At 42.7% G+C, this 17,102-nt stretch overlaps 1 protein-coding gene across 3 annotated transcripts in view; it reads right to left on the bottom strand.

Annotated features, from left to right (window-relative positions):
• Positions 1 to 575: 575 nt before the first annotated feature.
• Positions 576 to 17,102, bottom strand: part of LOC135370066 (E3 ubiquitin-protein ligase arih1l-like) — a 30,539-nt gene continuing 14,012 nt past the window's right edge. For all 3 annotated transcript variants that reach the window (XM_064603758.1, XM_064603760.1, XM_064603757.1), the window contains exons 6-13: positions 16,047 to 16,139; positions 12,372 to 12,427; positions 12,234 to 12,300; positions 10,320 to 10,541; positions 9,585 to 9,857; positions 6,739 to 6,915; positions 2,318 to 2,430; positions 576 to 877 (exon numbers count right to left, since the gene is read on the bottom strand). In XM_064603758.1, the coding sequence (XP_064459828.1) occupies positions 796 to 877; positions 2,318 to 2,430; positions 6,739 to 6,915; positions 9,585 to 9,857; positions 10,320 to 10,541; positions 12,234 to 12,300; positions 12,372 to 12,427; positions 16,047 to 16,139 (1,083 nt within the window). In that variant the 3' untranslated portion in view covers positions 576 to 795. The remainder of the gene's footprint in view (positions 878 to 2,317; positions 2,431 to 6,738; positions 6,916 to 9,584; positions 9,858 to 10,319; positions 10,542 to 12,233; positions 12,301 to 12,371; positions 12,428 to 16,046; positions 16,140 to 17,102) is intronic.

Raw genomic sequence — 17,102 nt, 5'->3', positions numbered from 1 at the left:
ATTGCGTGTGCCCAACACATGCAAAACACAACCAAAGCAGACTAGTAAATAGATTAGCAATATGCCCAATCGTATTTTGGTGATTTTGTAGGATCCTGGATAGGATAAGAAAATCCCAGTCCAATTGTTGCACTAAATGACTACTGCGCAATGAATGAACTTAAGAAAAAGAAAGCTGGACTCTTTTGTAAACATCGAACTGTGGGACTGTATTACAGGGCTTGACCAAACAGCCTGTTTTCTAAGACATTGAAAGAGAATGGTGAATAAGGATTATACTTGTTTCCTATCCTCCCTCCAAACCTGACAGGACAGCCTGTATGCAGTCTGTATGCCACAAAGAGGGCAGGGTGTCGGGAATTCTTAGGATCTCTAGTGTCAGCTGGGTAGACCTGTGAAGCCATGTGAACAGGTACTTTCCGTGTGCGTGTAGACATGGACAGAGAGAACAGCAGGGCTGATATAGTATGCGTCCTGGGCAGACTTCAGGGGGAAAACTACCACGGGAGCCAATATTTCCCTTTTTCACAGGTTGTGTCATATCTGGAAGCATGCCATTTGCATGAGCTCAGATGTCCTTTTGTTAAAATGGCATCTAGATAGCACTTTATTAGAATGACTTTACAGCCGCCGGGCATTGCCAGCCAGGAGGAACCCCCACCTAGAAGGGATTTTCCCAGGCACAACACAGGTTGGGAAGTGTTGAGGGGCAGACTTCTCAAACAGTCCCGAAATTTCAGCCCAAAGGGCAAATTAGTACATGTACACAACTAAACAAAGAAGACAGGCCCAAAATCATTCAGTGTATTCCCACCAGTCTTTCTCATAGCCCTCGTGAACATGTTCCAAGAGCACACGACGCCGACTCTCGCAGTACCTGAAGCAAATAATCAAATAATTAGGTTTCATTCCCCAGACAGCACAACCAACAAGCACCACAATACCATGTACCTGTACACGGTTCCCACTCAACTGTGGGTCTTACCACCTATTTGCCTGAGACAGCTTCAATGTTTCACAAAAACATTTCTCAGCTACGGGTATCACATGACAACTGTGATCCTAGCTTAGAACACCACATTTCCCCGCTAACTCGTACGGATTCAAAACTTAATTCTTACCCTAGAAAAGCGCGCACAAGCACCTCCATTAGAACAAAAAAAGAATTACCCTAAAAACAGCCTTTTTGAATTCCAGGGTATTCGAGGGTCTCAAGGACCAGTGGGAACAAACCCCTCTAACAAGCATCACCTAATTTTACCCAGAATTATAGCTTAAATATTAGTAAATAGACAAAACACAAACACACTGTCAAGTCCACGAAGGAGGTAGTTAGGAGCATCTAGTTGTATTGAAAAGCCCACTGTAAGGCAACGAAGATAGTTTGTCTCTCTTACTTCATTGGCTGGGTAGTTCAATCTTAAATGTCCATGATTATCCGTACTTCTATACGAAAGCTTGTCATTAAACCTAGATGTTCCTAACACAAAATGTTCACATCTTCCGAAGCAGTGAGATCATATTTGTACTCCATGACTAAGGCCTTCGGTTTTCTGCTGTGGCAAATTCAGAATTCTGCGGCATTCACTCATAAATTCCGCAATTTTCCGCTGTGAGCAGTCAAAGGCCGCTTGAAATGGGAAACGCTTTATTTTCCTGGATAATGTAGGAACAAAAACTATTTTATAAAATTACAGATTTAAAGCTCTGCTGTGGGTCAGCAGTACATACATGATATCTTGTGTTCTCCTCTTATACCTTATAGTTTACAATCTTTAGGACACCCTTTTTGTTCCTCCCAGACATCCAATCAAAATCCCCCACTCCCACTGCTGAACTGCACATGGGAGGGATGTTGCCTCTCCTTCAGGCCAAGTATGCAAAATAAACTTGGGCTAACGTTAAACTACAATCTGTCTGTGTTTGTCCCATAGCATGGAAAATTTCATAAACCAGGCTTCAATTTTGTGCAGGGTTCACCTCATGCAGAGAAGCGTCAGGTGAAGCCCACTTCTGGGATGTGTCGTTCATATTCGGTGAACAGTCGAATATCCAGAAACCCAAGTATTGGGTGTTTGATTCACGAATGGAATACTTTGAGTGATTGATATTCCAATTCGAGAATTCTAATATCTGCACGCCCATAAAAATAAGGGATTCCGCGAAATTCTGTGCCAACCGAAAGATTCCGCGATTAACTCGGAATTCCGCGAAATTTCGCAGAAAACTGAGGGCCTCGTCTACGACAAAGGCCTTTGTGTACAAAGTATTTGATAAACGTATGTCAGTCAAGGTGCTATTGGACAATGGAGCCTACCTGTATTTGTCTTGTACCTTCTGCTTGATATCCAGAAGGTTCTCCTGAGTGATGTCTCTTTCCAGGTACTCCGAGAGCTTTTCTGTTGCACTCTCCAGATCTCTCTGGTTGTCCTACAACACAAGTAGGGGAAGGTTTCTTGCTGTGCATCATCAAACACGCCAGGTTTTCACCCACACTTGATGCGTGGACATGAAACGACGTCTTGCAACAACCTTTTCAGATAGAGCTACAGACCGACCGAGAGGTCAATATATGCCTGGTAGAAAACCTTGTCAGATCTTTGGTTGGTTCCATCTTTTCCCATGAAAACAAACTGGTGGTCGGGCTCTCGGAAGCCTTGAGCCACCTTGTTGGTTATATACTACATGGTGTGAAAATTTCCTTCTCATAATGGACACAAAATGATGAGTTGAATCCGACAAACATTTCTACCCAAGCAGGTCCGGACATATTCAAACTTATCTGAGATCAGTGATGGGCAAAGTACCTCAAAATTGTACTAAAGTACCAGGTACCTAGCATCATCAGTACTTTACAAAGTACCACATTGCAAATGTGCTTCAAGTAAACTACTGAACCCGAACCGAAATAGTCAACACCATCTTGGAGCTGAACCGGAAAAAAAATACTGGTAACTGGTTCAAATAACGGTTCATACTTAACTAAGGGTGGAACTTTACATGTTGTGCATGAACGTAAAAGCTCTCCTCCTCTTTTTTTTTCTTTCTTTTATTAGCTTCGCGGCTTTCCCCTTTCTCGACGAAAAAATCATGCCCTCTAGGAATGCTCTGGATTTTCTGGAACCACAAAGTAACAGCAAAGATATTAACTTAAAACTGTTATGACTGAACATGTAAGACATACAGATGAATTTATATAAGGATCAGGTATCATCGACAGTTTTACATTATCATAAAAGTCCCAAACGTTGCCACACCAGCACTGTACAGCTGTTCAGGGTGAGAGACCCACCTCTGAAAGAATAAAAATAGCCACCACACCAGCACTGTACCTCACCGGCTTTGCACTGGGCTTTCAGATGTGGGTCTCTCACGCTGACATCACGTTCCACGTGACCTTGCGACGTCACCCGCCTCCGCACTGCTGACAATGGGGCCGAAACAGCTGTCCAGTGCTGGTGTGGCGACATGTTCTTCAACATAACATTCAATACAAACAAAGGCTATCATATATTATAATATGCTCATCAGCCTCAGCTATACAGGGTGACAGTAGGACTGATTGTTGACACATAGCGCATGTGAGCTTAGGAAAGACCCTTACAAAATAAAAGGCCAGTCACCCCCATGCTGGTCACTGGACAGAATGAAAATAACACACTGGTTTTCTTTCTGCATTTGAAATAGAAGAGGTAAGAACAATTTCGAGGCCATTCAAAACAAGGCTGTACGTTTTATTACCTCATCTTACTCACAAGTATATCTGCCCTTAAGTTACACCATAATATAGCACTCCTCTCAACCAGGCGCCGCGTCACTATGCCTCTTACACAAGATTTACCACACTTGACACTAACCTGTTTCTCCAGCCTGATTACATATTGAACAGGGTTGTTCACTGTCGTTCTAATCACTGCCAGCAATCATTCATTCCATCTGCAGTCAGGGAGTGGAATGCACTACCGGAGCTTTACTGACCCATTTCGCCGTCACTTATGTTCACACTTCGTGTAACACATCATCCTATGCTTGACATTAACTTTTTATTTCTTCTTGTCATTTTCTTATTTTGGAAGTTTGTGCGCTTGCTACCTTATTTCGCTTCTTTGCCCATCCCTCATGTAATGCCCTAGGGCCCTTGAGGTATTGGAAATAAATAAAGAAAGAAATAAACAATCATACTGACATTGTATTTAAGAATCACCAATAGGTCGAATACTGTTTGCACTTGCCAAGACGGCCATACATCAGTGCAGGACGATCCCGGCCCGGGCGGCTCAGAGCCCAGTGTCAGAGTTCCTGAGAACATCCAACTTGTGGATCACCTGATCCTCAAGAACCGATGGATAACATTTCTCCAACTGGCTCGAAAGAGGGACCTTTCTGTGGGAACGTTGAACACTATCATTCATGAACACCTCCAGTTTCGAAAAGTTAGTGCCTGTTGGGTCCCGAGGCAGCTCTCCTTGTTTGACCGGCAGAGAAGACTGCAAATCTAGCAAGAGCTAAGGTACCATTTCAACACTGAAGGACAGCCATTCCTTGATTGGATCATCACGTGCGATGAAATATGGGAGCATCAAAACAGTGGAAGCATCCGGGCTCGTCAGCTCCCAAGATGTTCCAAAGCACCCCGTCTGCGGTTAAGGTCATGGCCACGGTTTTCTGGGACAAGGCTGGCGTTGTTCATGTTCATTTTCTGCCCAGTGGTACCACCATCATAGTATTACTGCCAGGTTACTGCCAGGTTATCAGGGATGTGTAGAAGATGCTGAAGCAAAAGGGCCTCATCACCAAAGGAGTCCTCCTCCTACAGAACAATGCATGCCCGCACGACACGCATGGGAGTTCCTGCCACATCCCCCTTACAGTCCAGACCCCAGCGATTTCCATCTCTTTGGGCCACTGACGGCGTTCCTTGGGGGCCACCACTTCAGCTACGACGACGATGTCATGAATGCGGTCCGATCATGGCTGCTACGCGTCAGTAAGGATTTCTACGCCCTCGTGAAACGCTGGGACAAGTGCATTAGAGCCAGCTGGAGATTACGTCGAAAAATAAAAGTAATTTCTCACCTGAAAGTTCATTTTACTTTTGCGAAAAATGAAAAGTCCCGGTTTGACTTGAACACTCCTTGTATATCTTGATAATAATATGTCCAGCAACTAAATTTCCTGAAGCAGTATGTTTAAAAAAGCAGCATTCTCCAATAATCGTAGGCTGCCTCCTATCCGTATTCATGTGCAGCGGCTTTCCGAAAGAAATTCAGTGGGACAATGGATCAGCCCTCACAAGCATGCTGATGCTGATGCTGAAGTGCAGAATCAGTTATTTACAAGTACGTGACTTGTGGGAACTAATAAGCAAGTCCAAGGGCCTGTTTTCAGACAAACTGTGCAGGACAGATGTGATTTGTCATGACAGGTGTCCCAATGCATTTCCAACCACATATCGCGCCAGGAAGAAATTGAACGAATGCTCAACCTGAAAGTAACTGAAATTGGCATCTCCCATGACCATTGTTGAGGCTCTGTGCAAAGAGGCCAGGCCATACATAGAACCCCGTAAGCTGAACACCTTCACGATAACACAGGTGCACCCTATCCCAAATCAAGTTTACTTCCATGTTGCATCTTGTTTATGGGCGTTGGTGAGTGCGGGCAAAAAGATATACGGCCTTCACAAAGCCATTCAAGCTTCTCAGATTGATGAACCATATGCAGTTCCATATCTCAACAACGGGGCTTTTTTCTCCGAATCCTTGTCCCAGCACATAGACATCTATACAATGTTTTCAGCAGGCTAAAGCATGCGGGATTATCATTGAAAGCAGCAAAATGCCATCTTGAGCAAGTAGAGGTGTTGTATTCGGGTCACCAAGTAGGACAAGGTTATCCACAGACCAGCTGGTCAAAACAACTGTGGACCTCCCTTTAGATTTAGGTTCGCAAGTAATTTTACATCGTTGGGATGCGCACACCTTGCAAGATTGTTTTTTTAATGTGGGAACATGTGTTCAGTCACTCTGAGTCCAGCAACTCAAGAACGGTATACCCTTCATCCAATGTCGTATTCATAAGCAGACGCTCTCGTAGTAAATACTGCCATAGCCACGGTGAAATGCAAAAGTAAAAATAAATAATCCAAAATCGTAGGCTGTCATCCTCGTGCCATAGTGGAGCATAGTAAGGAGTTGACGTCATGGGATGAGGTAAGCGAGACACGCACCCTCGATATCCAATGTTGCGCTCTGTTTCCATGCTGTCTTGTAGTATTTAGAGTATTACAGGGAATAGAGTCATCAAAATAAAAAAATTAAATGAAAACTTCTGTTTCCGGTAATGGAGGACAGTGGTATGCGTTTCAGTTATCGTTATCATTAGCATCCTCATTACTGTTACCCTTCCCTAGTTCTCACACAATGAATGTATGCATTCATTAAAGGGACACTAAAATGTAGAAACAACTTGCTCTCGAGTGAAAGTCCGTGTTTCAATTAGTATAATTCAAATGAAATCAGTTGACAGAAACGCAATGAAACGCAACGAAACGAAAACAGAGCCGTCTTAGGCAGCAATGAATGGGATCCCCAGAGGCATAGATTGAAGGCATCCAATGAGAGGTCCTTTGCAATGCGCACTATGTTTTTCACTGCATGGACACCCATGCACGAGCTCAAGTATCGTTCACTGCTTAGCGCCAAAGCAAGAAAGAGTTGTGTGACTAGAGTAATTTACCTCAAAGATGACGGACTGGTTGTTCTTCTTGAGGTAGTATGCAAAGACGTAAGTGTACATGAGTGTCTGCCGACACTGACACAGGACATCCACTGCCTTCTTGAGAAACTGGACCTCTATCCATGACATGTTGTGCTGCTGCATCTCCTCCATTTTTTCCTTCACTGCTGCGTACAACTGAAAACAAATGAGAAAAATATTAGGGGTGTGCTAGTTCTCCAATTCCAATCGAATATCAAACACTCAACCTATTTGATTCGTGAATCGAATATATTTCGAATATTCTACGAATATGGACGACACAACCCGAAAGTGGGCTTCACCTGATGTTTCTGTGCATGAGGGGAAGCCTGCTTACGAAATTGCCCTTGCTGCAGGACCAACACAGGCAGGACACTGTTTCGTTAGATAATGTTATCCAAAGTTATTTTCGTAGACATTGCCTGTGGTGGTGCCCCTCCCACATGCAGTTTAGCAGTGCAGATGGAGGACTTTGATTTGATGTCTGTGAGGTTGCTAAAGGGTGTTCATGGCAAAGCTGACGCCAACTCGTTTGTTTCACAAATGGCCTGTGGTTGTCTAAAACAATTACAGCCTCACCCGTATAACATGCCCACTGACTGACATAACCACTCCAGTAAGTGTAGGCTCACCTGAACAACTGGAAGCACACTCATGTAAAGTTTACAGAAGAATTGTATGTCCCGCTTGTGACACTAAGGCCATGGGCTACAAAATGGAAACTTTTAGTGCACATACTGTAAATCTTGCACGAATATTTTATATTCGATTTGATATTCAGAATTTTTTCCCCCATTCGATTAAATATTTGATTAGACTTAAAATATTCCGATTTGCACACCCCTAAAAAATATCAAATGCGGTCAAATCTCAATGTGTGCTGACAGAACGACAGCTGTCTGCAGCGTAGCACACCTTACTATTGAACAACTTGATAAAAATGAAAGCTGCAAACCAAGCCTAATGGCAGAAGGATAGGTAAATGAGGACATCACCATTTTTAAGGTCATTTTAAGGTCATTTATGTTTTTTTTTTGTTTTTTTTAAGGTCATCGATAGAATTTTATGGTTGAGAACATCCAACGATATACTGTTTCACAGATTTTTTCAATGACGCTAAGAACTAAAAATTGCACGTCCACGTGTCTAGACTGGTGCTTCCACTATGAAACTGGGAACATGCTGTTAGGTGCTGGAAAACTCCAAACATATTCCTTATATTTTCTGCAATAAAAACCTCACTCACACTCAACCAGACTATTATGAATTTTAGCACATCGTCGCATGAATATTTAATCCATTCTTGGCGTATACCAATCCATTAGCAATGTTTTTGATATTGTCTAGAATATTGGCCGGCGTGCAGGGACTAAGACACATCTCCCTGCGTCAGCTCTGCAGCAGCGCAACATATCAGGAAAGTTAGTTTTGAGCAGATTGCCGTGGGCTAGAAGAAGCACATCCTTACAATTGTCAAGTAACACAAATGCAACGTTACGGTAGCATATGTACTTTTGATGTTCACACATCGTATACACCCTGTTACATCCTGCTCAGGAAGTGGCCGTTATTTTCACAGCTCAAAATGGAAGACATAAATCGCGTACAAGGAAGCCGCCAAAAGGAAGAACCAATGGCACGTGCATGTTCAGTGTTGGCTCAGACCCGTTGAACCAAATGGCGCCTTCCCAAACACACACAGTCAGATGCTACTTTTTCTCCTTTGGGAGCAAGAAATTTGACTTGCCATAGCACCATCTCCATCACAATTGTGTTTAGAATGCCATTTCAACGTACATATGGTATCCGAAGTACCCGATGAATCACCGGTGAAATCATGCACTGCCGAACATCAAAACAAAACTGAATCAACGCAATAGCTTTAAGAAGGAAATACGAAACACATCATGCACCTGGATTTGTTCTTTGTTTTGTTCAGTTTTGGCTTAAAATTTTTTTGGCAATGCAGCTCATCCGCCGTGTAAATTGTAGTTCCAATCTCTCACAACACACATCACATATGGAGAGTTTCGCGAACCAGTAACCGCCTAATTTTTTTTTTTTTTTCGGTTCAGTTCCGGTTTGGTCAAACAAGAAAAAGTGTTTTGATTCAGTGCAGTTCTGGTTCAGCAAAAAATACAGACTTTTAGCAGCTTGCGCTTCAGGTTCAGTTTCAGTTCCAATCCCTGGTGAGTGCAACGGCCTCCCACCCATGTCTACGGGATTGAAACTGATGTGCACGTGAGGCAAGTGCGGGGATCATCAGTCCGCTTGTTGACAAAATAATATTATGGTCTTGTTTGTAATGACAGCTGGCAGAGCAGTTGGAGAGCCTCCCTATCGGCACTAAGCAGAACTATAGGCACTCATGCTTGGGGACATTTGTCGTATCAACCTTCCTCACGCGAGGACACAATGTCATGCTCAAGCAGTGAGATACGTCATAGTGGACCATGCAATATTTGAGACAATACCCAAATGTTTTTCTATGGAGTACCGTAAAATGTTTCTTTTGTCCAGTAACTTCCCTATCTTTCATGAACAAACATATTTGCGCAAGTAGCAGACAACCAAGCTGGCGTACGGACAAAGTGGTCAAAACAATTTAGGACACAGAAGCGTTCCCCTTGCGGAAGGAAGGTAAAAAGAACACAAACTTCCTGTTATCCTTGAAAGCCCCACAAGGAGAAATCATATGTGGGTCCCGCTTTACAGTACTATTCATATCATTTCACGGTTGTTACAGACTTGCAGTTCTCAACCAGGACGACTAAGTAGCGCAAGTTACCAACTACTGCTGCAAACATTCTTCCCTTGCATTGTACCTTGTGCTCAAATTTGAGACTTTGCATGTGATTAAGATAACGGTTGCAGTAGAAGAGGTAGCGTTGCAGGGCCGCCCTTGACCGTTCCTGGGCATCCCTCGCTGCCTTGGCCTCTTCCTCATCGTAACGGTTGCAGTTGTACCAGGAGGAACCATGGGGCTCCCAAGGTCCCAGACACACCCAACAGAAGTCAGCCTTGCAGTTCTGGTTTTTGCACACCATGTGATTGCAACCTCCATCCTTCTCTATTGTCACATTGCACTTTGGACATTCCTGCAAGTGGATGCCACGCATTTGTGTTATAATGTTGGAGGTCACACACTGTTGACATTGCAACAAAACTAACAGTACTTGCACAAACCTGAAAACACCGTTCTCGTCTCGTGTTTGTGGTTTTTAACGCTCTTAGCCCTATGGAATCATGTACTAACAAGCCCAAAAAGATGTTTTAGCGCAGGGTACCCCAAGGTCCATACAAAAAGAATATTCAGAACAATGTCCATCACAACTACACAGTATGAAAGTAGTATACAGTGCCACAATGATATTTTTATGCCACAGTGGTACGTGTGGCACTGTAACTGTGGACAGATTACTATGCGATAAGCGCAGGTATTTTCCAGATTCTTCAATCACAATACTTGAGTGAGGAATACAATATGACAGCCTCCCGAGTGGTTTCAAGCCAACCCTTTGCAACTGTTTGATGACTTGAGTTGTGTGTGAGTTTTATACCTTAGTGTTAGCAGCTATCCAGTTGGAAGTCTCGCTGTCATCATCACACTTCTTCTGCCACCGCCTGAGTAAGTGACATCGTACAGGGTCATGCCAGTTCTCTCCACAGGAGAAGCAGAAGGTGTGTCCACAAGTGCAGGTAACGGGTTGGGTGTCCACGTACTGAACCTTAATGGCATTGTTGCATTCTGGTTGAGGACACCACCTTAACAATCTGTTGCACTGAAAAAGACACAAAACAAGTTGATGCCTCTCTGCAATGTCACCTTATTTAGTCAAGATGAGGCTGACAAAGTAAGTGATGAAGGCACAGAGTCCTTGCAATTCACTGCAGACAATTTCAAAGCATGTAACTATATTTCGCTTCCACAGGGTGTCTACCAAATTGCTGCCCTCAAATTCCCTGACCTGCACATTTTGATACCAGGTTCCTCAAAAACATATTATCTTTCTTTTAAGTAAGGTTGTCCTACATTTCTGCCTCTGAGCTTGCCACATTGGCAAACTGCTAGTCGCAGCAACATTGCTGCAGTGTGGTCACTCAACCAATGGCGGGCACTGGCAATTCACTGCACATCCCTGACGTCAGTTGCATCAACATTCAGGTTTCATCAACATTCATCAACATTCCCAGTTTTCCAGGTTGGTAGACACCCTGTTGCAATTCGAGGCAACTAAAAGCATGGCTGTGATTGGATGCCTCATGTCAAGCACCTATCTGGTTTAGAGAAGTGTTAGAGATGTTTGGAAATATTGTTCGATATTTTTTAAATAATTGTGCAGTGATAAGGTACCAGTGCATGGTCACTCCTGTGCCATTTGCATAAAGTCATTTGATATGATCAAGTATGTTCTCAATAGCATTCTCAGATTTTGAGACAGGTACTCCAATATTTTCTCAAACTCGACAATCACATCGAGAGATTGTACAGCTTACATACACTGTACGGGTTTCAGGGCATGGCCTCACTTATGTCCACTGCATTTGTACCAGTAGTAGTCTGGAACTCCTTCACTTTTAACACTTCTTGTTTGCTTCTTTGTAATATATTTGTCAATTGCATTTTGCTGCTCTCGTTATCAAATCAGAAAATTTTGATCGCGTAACTTCCTTTCATTTCTACACCCCACTTAGAAATTGTAACCGATAAAACAGCATAAATACCGGCAAGCTGGTGGTGGCTTGACAGTGACATTATTCGATCCCCAACCCCATCTTCTAATGCACTGGACAATCATGACCTAATTTCTTCTTGGCTGTTACTATGCTGTACATCTCACGTTTGCTCTCACGGGCTACCAGTTTGAGGCAAACTCAAAATGGTTTAAGCAGTTGTCTCAAACCCAGAGACATTATGCCTGAGACATACTCATCTCCATATTGTTTGATGCAAACTGTCCCTTAACCAGTAAATCATGATTCCGAGCAATCCCAAATGCCATTTTGAAATGATCCTCTATGAAGACAAAAAAAAGGTTTGCCAGCACATTGTTTATTTCAACCAGGGTTCTCAGATTTCAGTGAATATAACTTTTTGAGACCTCCCAAAATACGGCAAAAATTTATGCAAAACCAAATTACAGTAGCACAAAATTGAATTTGCTTATAACATCACGAAATAACGGGAAATCTTATCTCTGTCACTGATCTTCACCGTATCTTGTAATATCTCGGAAAATATAATCACCGAAAACCACAAACCCTAATCACAACTCACCACTATGTAGAACGAACATCACTACAGTAGAACCTCTATATAGTGAAAATATGGTTGTAGTGAAGTAAACCTGCAGTCACAATCTGTTAAAACCTCAGCCATGAACTACTGATGCAGAGAAGATAATGATACAGTGAGGTTCTACTGTGCAGACAATTGTAGCACTGAGGGGGGGGATGAACTTAAGGACACATACCTCTACAAAGCTGTTGGTTATTAGGTGCTGATACTTTAACTTAACCTTAGGATCCGTAAGAAGTTTCCTGAAAAGACAAAAACCTCTGGAAGATTAAAGTACTTTTCAGGAAAGACCCTTCACACTGTGTCTACTCACATCACAGTCTGATCGTCCACCAGAATGTCACATCCATGTGCCGCACACGATATTGTCTGAAACACATTTGTAGGCTCATTATGCATAGGGCCAGACTCTTTCGGGTTATATTTTGCTTCAATAATTTGGGTGTAATCAGGTTGAACTGAACCTGATTCAACCTAATTCTGGGTGAATCGGATAGAATCAGGCATAATACGTACACATGACACACCAGTAGACTTAGTCTATGCAGGGTCTCTGTTTTGACAGTTTGTATTTGCATATTTATGCAGTTACAACACAGTTTCCAAAGTTGTGATGACTTAGGATTCACCTGGTCCAGCAGTTTTCGGGGAAATACCTGGTTAAACCCACTTTTTCCTGATTTGAATAGGGAGGTTAATATCGGGTATAACCCTAATTATGCTGAAAGATGGAAGTCACTGAAAAGGCTAGACAGCTGTAGGACTTCTGGATTACCGCTTGCGTTGATCCCGTCGTATGAATGTGGAGTGGTTGTTTTGTCCCTTCAGATGACGCACCCTTGGAAGATGTGGCTTCGAGTCCTATATAAAGGTGGCTAACCTTTTCAGTCACTTCCATCCTTCATCGTTAATTTCTTAGGCAATTTGAGGCTTTGTATGGAGTTATCCTTTCTATGTGTTCCATCAATTGTCTCATGTTCAACCTAATTATGCAAATTATGCACGCTGAAGAATAACAAGAAAGGCCGCATTATGACGGGACAATCATAGTGAAATTCATTTCACACGCAAACAGCAGAGACTTGTTTCCTGCTCTGCCAGGACAACGACAACACATTTGTTGTTTGTTATATTTACACAATTGAAAAAGCCAGACAGCGGCAGTACTCCACGACTATCATGTTTCAATTGTTCATGTTCTTAGGCACCTTGAGGCTTGCATCACGTTGTTTGTCTCAGCCTCAGAACAGTTACTTTCTATCGTGTCCGACACACTCATTGAGCCCTGTAGACTACGTTGACTGATTGTTTGTTGGCGCAAATTGTCGACCGCCATCAAGGACTTGACTTGTAACTGTAGTATCCATCCATCCTACAGCACAATCTGTACCACATTTTATGAAACACTCCTGATTTTGTCATAATATCACCTCCACACAGCACTGGTCATGGAAGATCTAGATGGAAGATCATGGAAGGCATACAGATGGCTGACAAGGGCATGCAAAATGCAATGCAAGGGCTACAAATGCATGTACCCTTATGAAAGAGGAAAAAGGGGTAGGTGTAGAAATAAGGTCGACGTGAGCACAATTCAAGTGGCACAGACAAGAGGCCCATTTGAGATTACCCATTCAAAGGTAGCTGGCACATTACACTATTATTTTAAATTTGTCCTTCGCCCTCTCACACTGGGGGTGAAGGAAATACGAAAATGGTTAAAAATTGGCCTGTTCGGTGCAGCATACTTTAAAAGCGATAAAACCCCCGTGCCTTGGAACAAGTAAGACGACACAACTCACAAGCACAGCCCTGTGCCTGTGTGTTGTGTCGTCTTTTGACTTGTTCCAAGGCACGGGGGTTTTATCGCTTTTAAAGAAGGAAATACCGAAGATGAAGAAAAAAAATGGTGTTCCTTCACCAATTTTTCGCGGACGATTTATAGAACCAATTTTTGTTCTGAAAACGGCTCCAGTATCAGGTGATCGAAAGGACTAGATGTTCTCATTGGGACAACTTCGTAGCCTTTATAATTAAAAAGTAAATTAAGTTAATTAAGACACTGCCTTAGGAGTTTGCTAATGTCCTCCTAAGGAGTGCCCTTCAGCATATACTATATTGAAATACATTTCATCACGGAAAAAGTGACATATTTTAAAAAAATATGTTCGCATTTAGCTGGGACACCCTGTATACTCATGTACGCATCTGCAAAATGGGCTTCATCTTTAACTCCACAATCATTATTTACGCGAAAATGAGATGTTTTGTCACTAACATTAGGCCTAGGTAAGACCGTGACCCCGAGAGATTAGCAGGAAAGACTGCACTGGTTTGTAAGATTTTGCATTATACAATTCAATTTTATTTATACATACATCTTGTCCACTTTTGATTCCATCTGCTCATGTTACGCGACTCAAAAGTTCACTCCAGCAGCCATCTGTTACGAATAATAAAAAACAAAGTGGTTCAGCCGCTCTCCTGGCCAATTCAGCAATCATTTCTGCAGTTCTGAGTCTTCCCAACATGCCTCTCTCCATGCAGATGGCATCGATAAAAGTGAGCACAGAATCTGTCGTTTTGACCTGTCACCAGTGATATCAATCAAGTTTCTCCAAAATGGCGGCACCCAGTAAATAAGGGTGAGGTATTCGCTGCGAGATCGACCTATAGGGGGCGACACTGTCACCATTCTAGTGCGGATATTCCAAGTTGGGCTTTAATGCACAGCATAGGGAGAAGGATCATAAGTAGGAAGTGACTTTTCGGGTTAAACCCGATTCCGCCTAGTTATTATATATATACTTGCGGATATAACCTACACGTCCACATCCAAAGCAAACTGGCCGATTTTCATTAGTACTTCCTTGAATTTCCAGGAGGGAGATGAGGATCTTGGGCAGTAAAAATCAAGTACGTGGAACAGAGACGTGTGGAAGTGATGGGTCTGGAGAGACAAAGTGAGTTGTTGCTCCAGACCACGGTATATCTTCTTTCACTATCTGCTTGTAGTTCTTGACAGTCAAAGGTCAGGGCTGTATGGGTCGGTGGTTGTGAAGCTGTGAATGTTAGGCACAATTCTGCCACATTGCTTCAAGCATTTCCACGGTGGCCGCAGTGCAATCCTCTGTAATTCCCTTTAATGCGGGGATTTATTATCCTGCAGAGTGTCACTCGGTCCGTTTCTTGCACAAGTTGTGCTACAACTGCAAGCATATTTTCAGCTTCTTTCTTTTGGCACATATGGCAGAAGGCTGAGTTTTAAATTGGTCCCATTGCAATGGGGTCTAGTTTGTGGGTCTACTGGTGGTCATCAACTGGATTTTGGTGCCTATACTCATGGCTCATGTGTGTATGACTGTAGTGAATAGAAGCGACTTAGCACTTGCACCAAATATTATGGGAGAGAAATGACCGAGAGTACTACTTGTCAGTGCAATCAGGAAGTCTACACAGCCATTTTATTGCTCACAATTTCTACTTGAGACTTTGAGGAGGCATAAGGAATATTACTCGCAACCTTTGTAACCTAGAATTTACGGATAAAACTGAGCACTACTTGGCGCATTTCTTGGCACACAATACGATGCTAAACAACTGTGTTTTGTGGACAGGATCAGTTCTACAACATACTGCATGTATTCCAGCAACAGCGGGGCTTTTCCTACCACGTGTATGTTGCACAATATTCGGCAGTGTTTTTGTGCTTTTTGATGCACGTGAGTCGTAATGCTGGGTAAACAGCGGAAAACTCGAGGGAGGTACACATCTGGTGGAACCAGGTTTTACATGAAAACACAGTCTGAAAGAGAAAAAAAAGTCACCCGCTTTGCTAGCCGAAAAGGAATGCTAACGTTAAGAAGTACGGCTGTATGTGTAGGCGAGAAAAAGATCCAGTAAAGTCACATATTGGCAAAACTACACATAGCACCTTCTCCAATAAATGGAACCAATAAGATGGACAAGGTGCAGGTGAAGCACATACCTGCCCCATTCCCTCCTCCATGATCTTGGTTGTAAGGTAGTGGTTCCAGCACTCTGTGCAAAACCGGTGTTCACATGCCAGACCTGTCATCATCTGCACCACAAACGAAATCATTACTTACACAAGGCCAAACTCTTTTGTTACACTCAATTCGACAAAACTTGCAGGAATCATTGAGAAATATCATTCTTCTACTTTTTCTGTTTTCACCTAAGAAAAGTTTCCTCATTTGCATTTCTTCACTTTATTATACAGTCGCCAACCGATAATACAGACCAAAAAAATTCAGAATTTCGGACAAATCTGTTTACACCATCAAACTCCTAAGAACAAACGTATTTCTGCGCCCAATAAATGGGAGCATCCATCAGAAGACATGCTTGATTATCTGTACTAGTCTCGCTTCACATCTGCATGATTTTTGGGAACAATCATACTTGGTAATGTGTTACGAAATAAAAATGAAGGCCATTCCCAACATGACATGTGCATGACAAACATCGTCCAACACCGAACGCTCCGTTTCAGATGGTGCTGCAAGAGCTTATCTTCAACACGCGTCAACTACAAGTATCGTTAGTAATAGAAATCCTGAAATGACTTGAACTTCAAGTGAGGATGTCGATGTAGAGGTGAAGACTGAGACTCAAATGACGTCCCCATTTGACAACATAAAAAAAGGTGAAAACATCAGCAGCAACGAGGATGCAGTCCACGGATGCAGTCCACGGTGGCAATCTTTGCTGTGGTGACTACAGTGATGAACATGTACAAGTGCACTGCGAAGCATACGTTCTTTTTTTAAGTCACTTTGAATGTTCTGAGTGAAGACTCGTGAAATAAAGTGAATTTATGCCTTTCAACGATTTCATGGCCTGTAGACGTCCGAAAAATCTGTCGGCGACTGTACGGGGCATTTTTTAAAATCCTTTACAGGTTTTCTTAAGTAAAAAACTGCAGCACAGATGTTCATGTTAACTAATTACTTTTCCATTGTACCATATTAGATATATTTGCCAAAGGAGGCTTATCTGGCCAGCAGGTCAGTGGCCTTCA

This window comes from Ornithodoros turicata, chromosome 10 (assembly GCF_037126465.1).
Source record: "Ornithodoros turicata isolate Travis chromosome 10, ASM3712646v1, whole genome shotgun sequence".
Classification (NCBI taxonomy): Eukaryota; Metazoa; Arthropoda; class Arachnida; order Ixodida; family Argasidae; genus Ornithodoros; species Ornithodoros turicata.
Note: the sequence above shows the minus strand (reverse complement) of the source record. Positions and strands in the feature narration are given on the sequence as shown.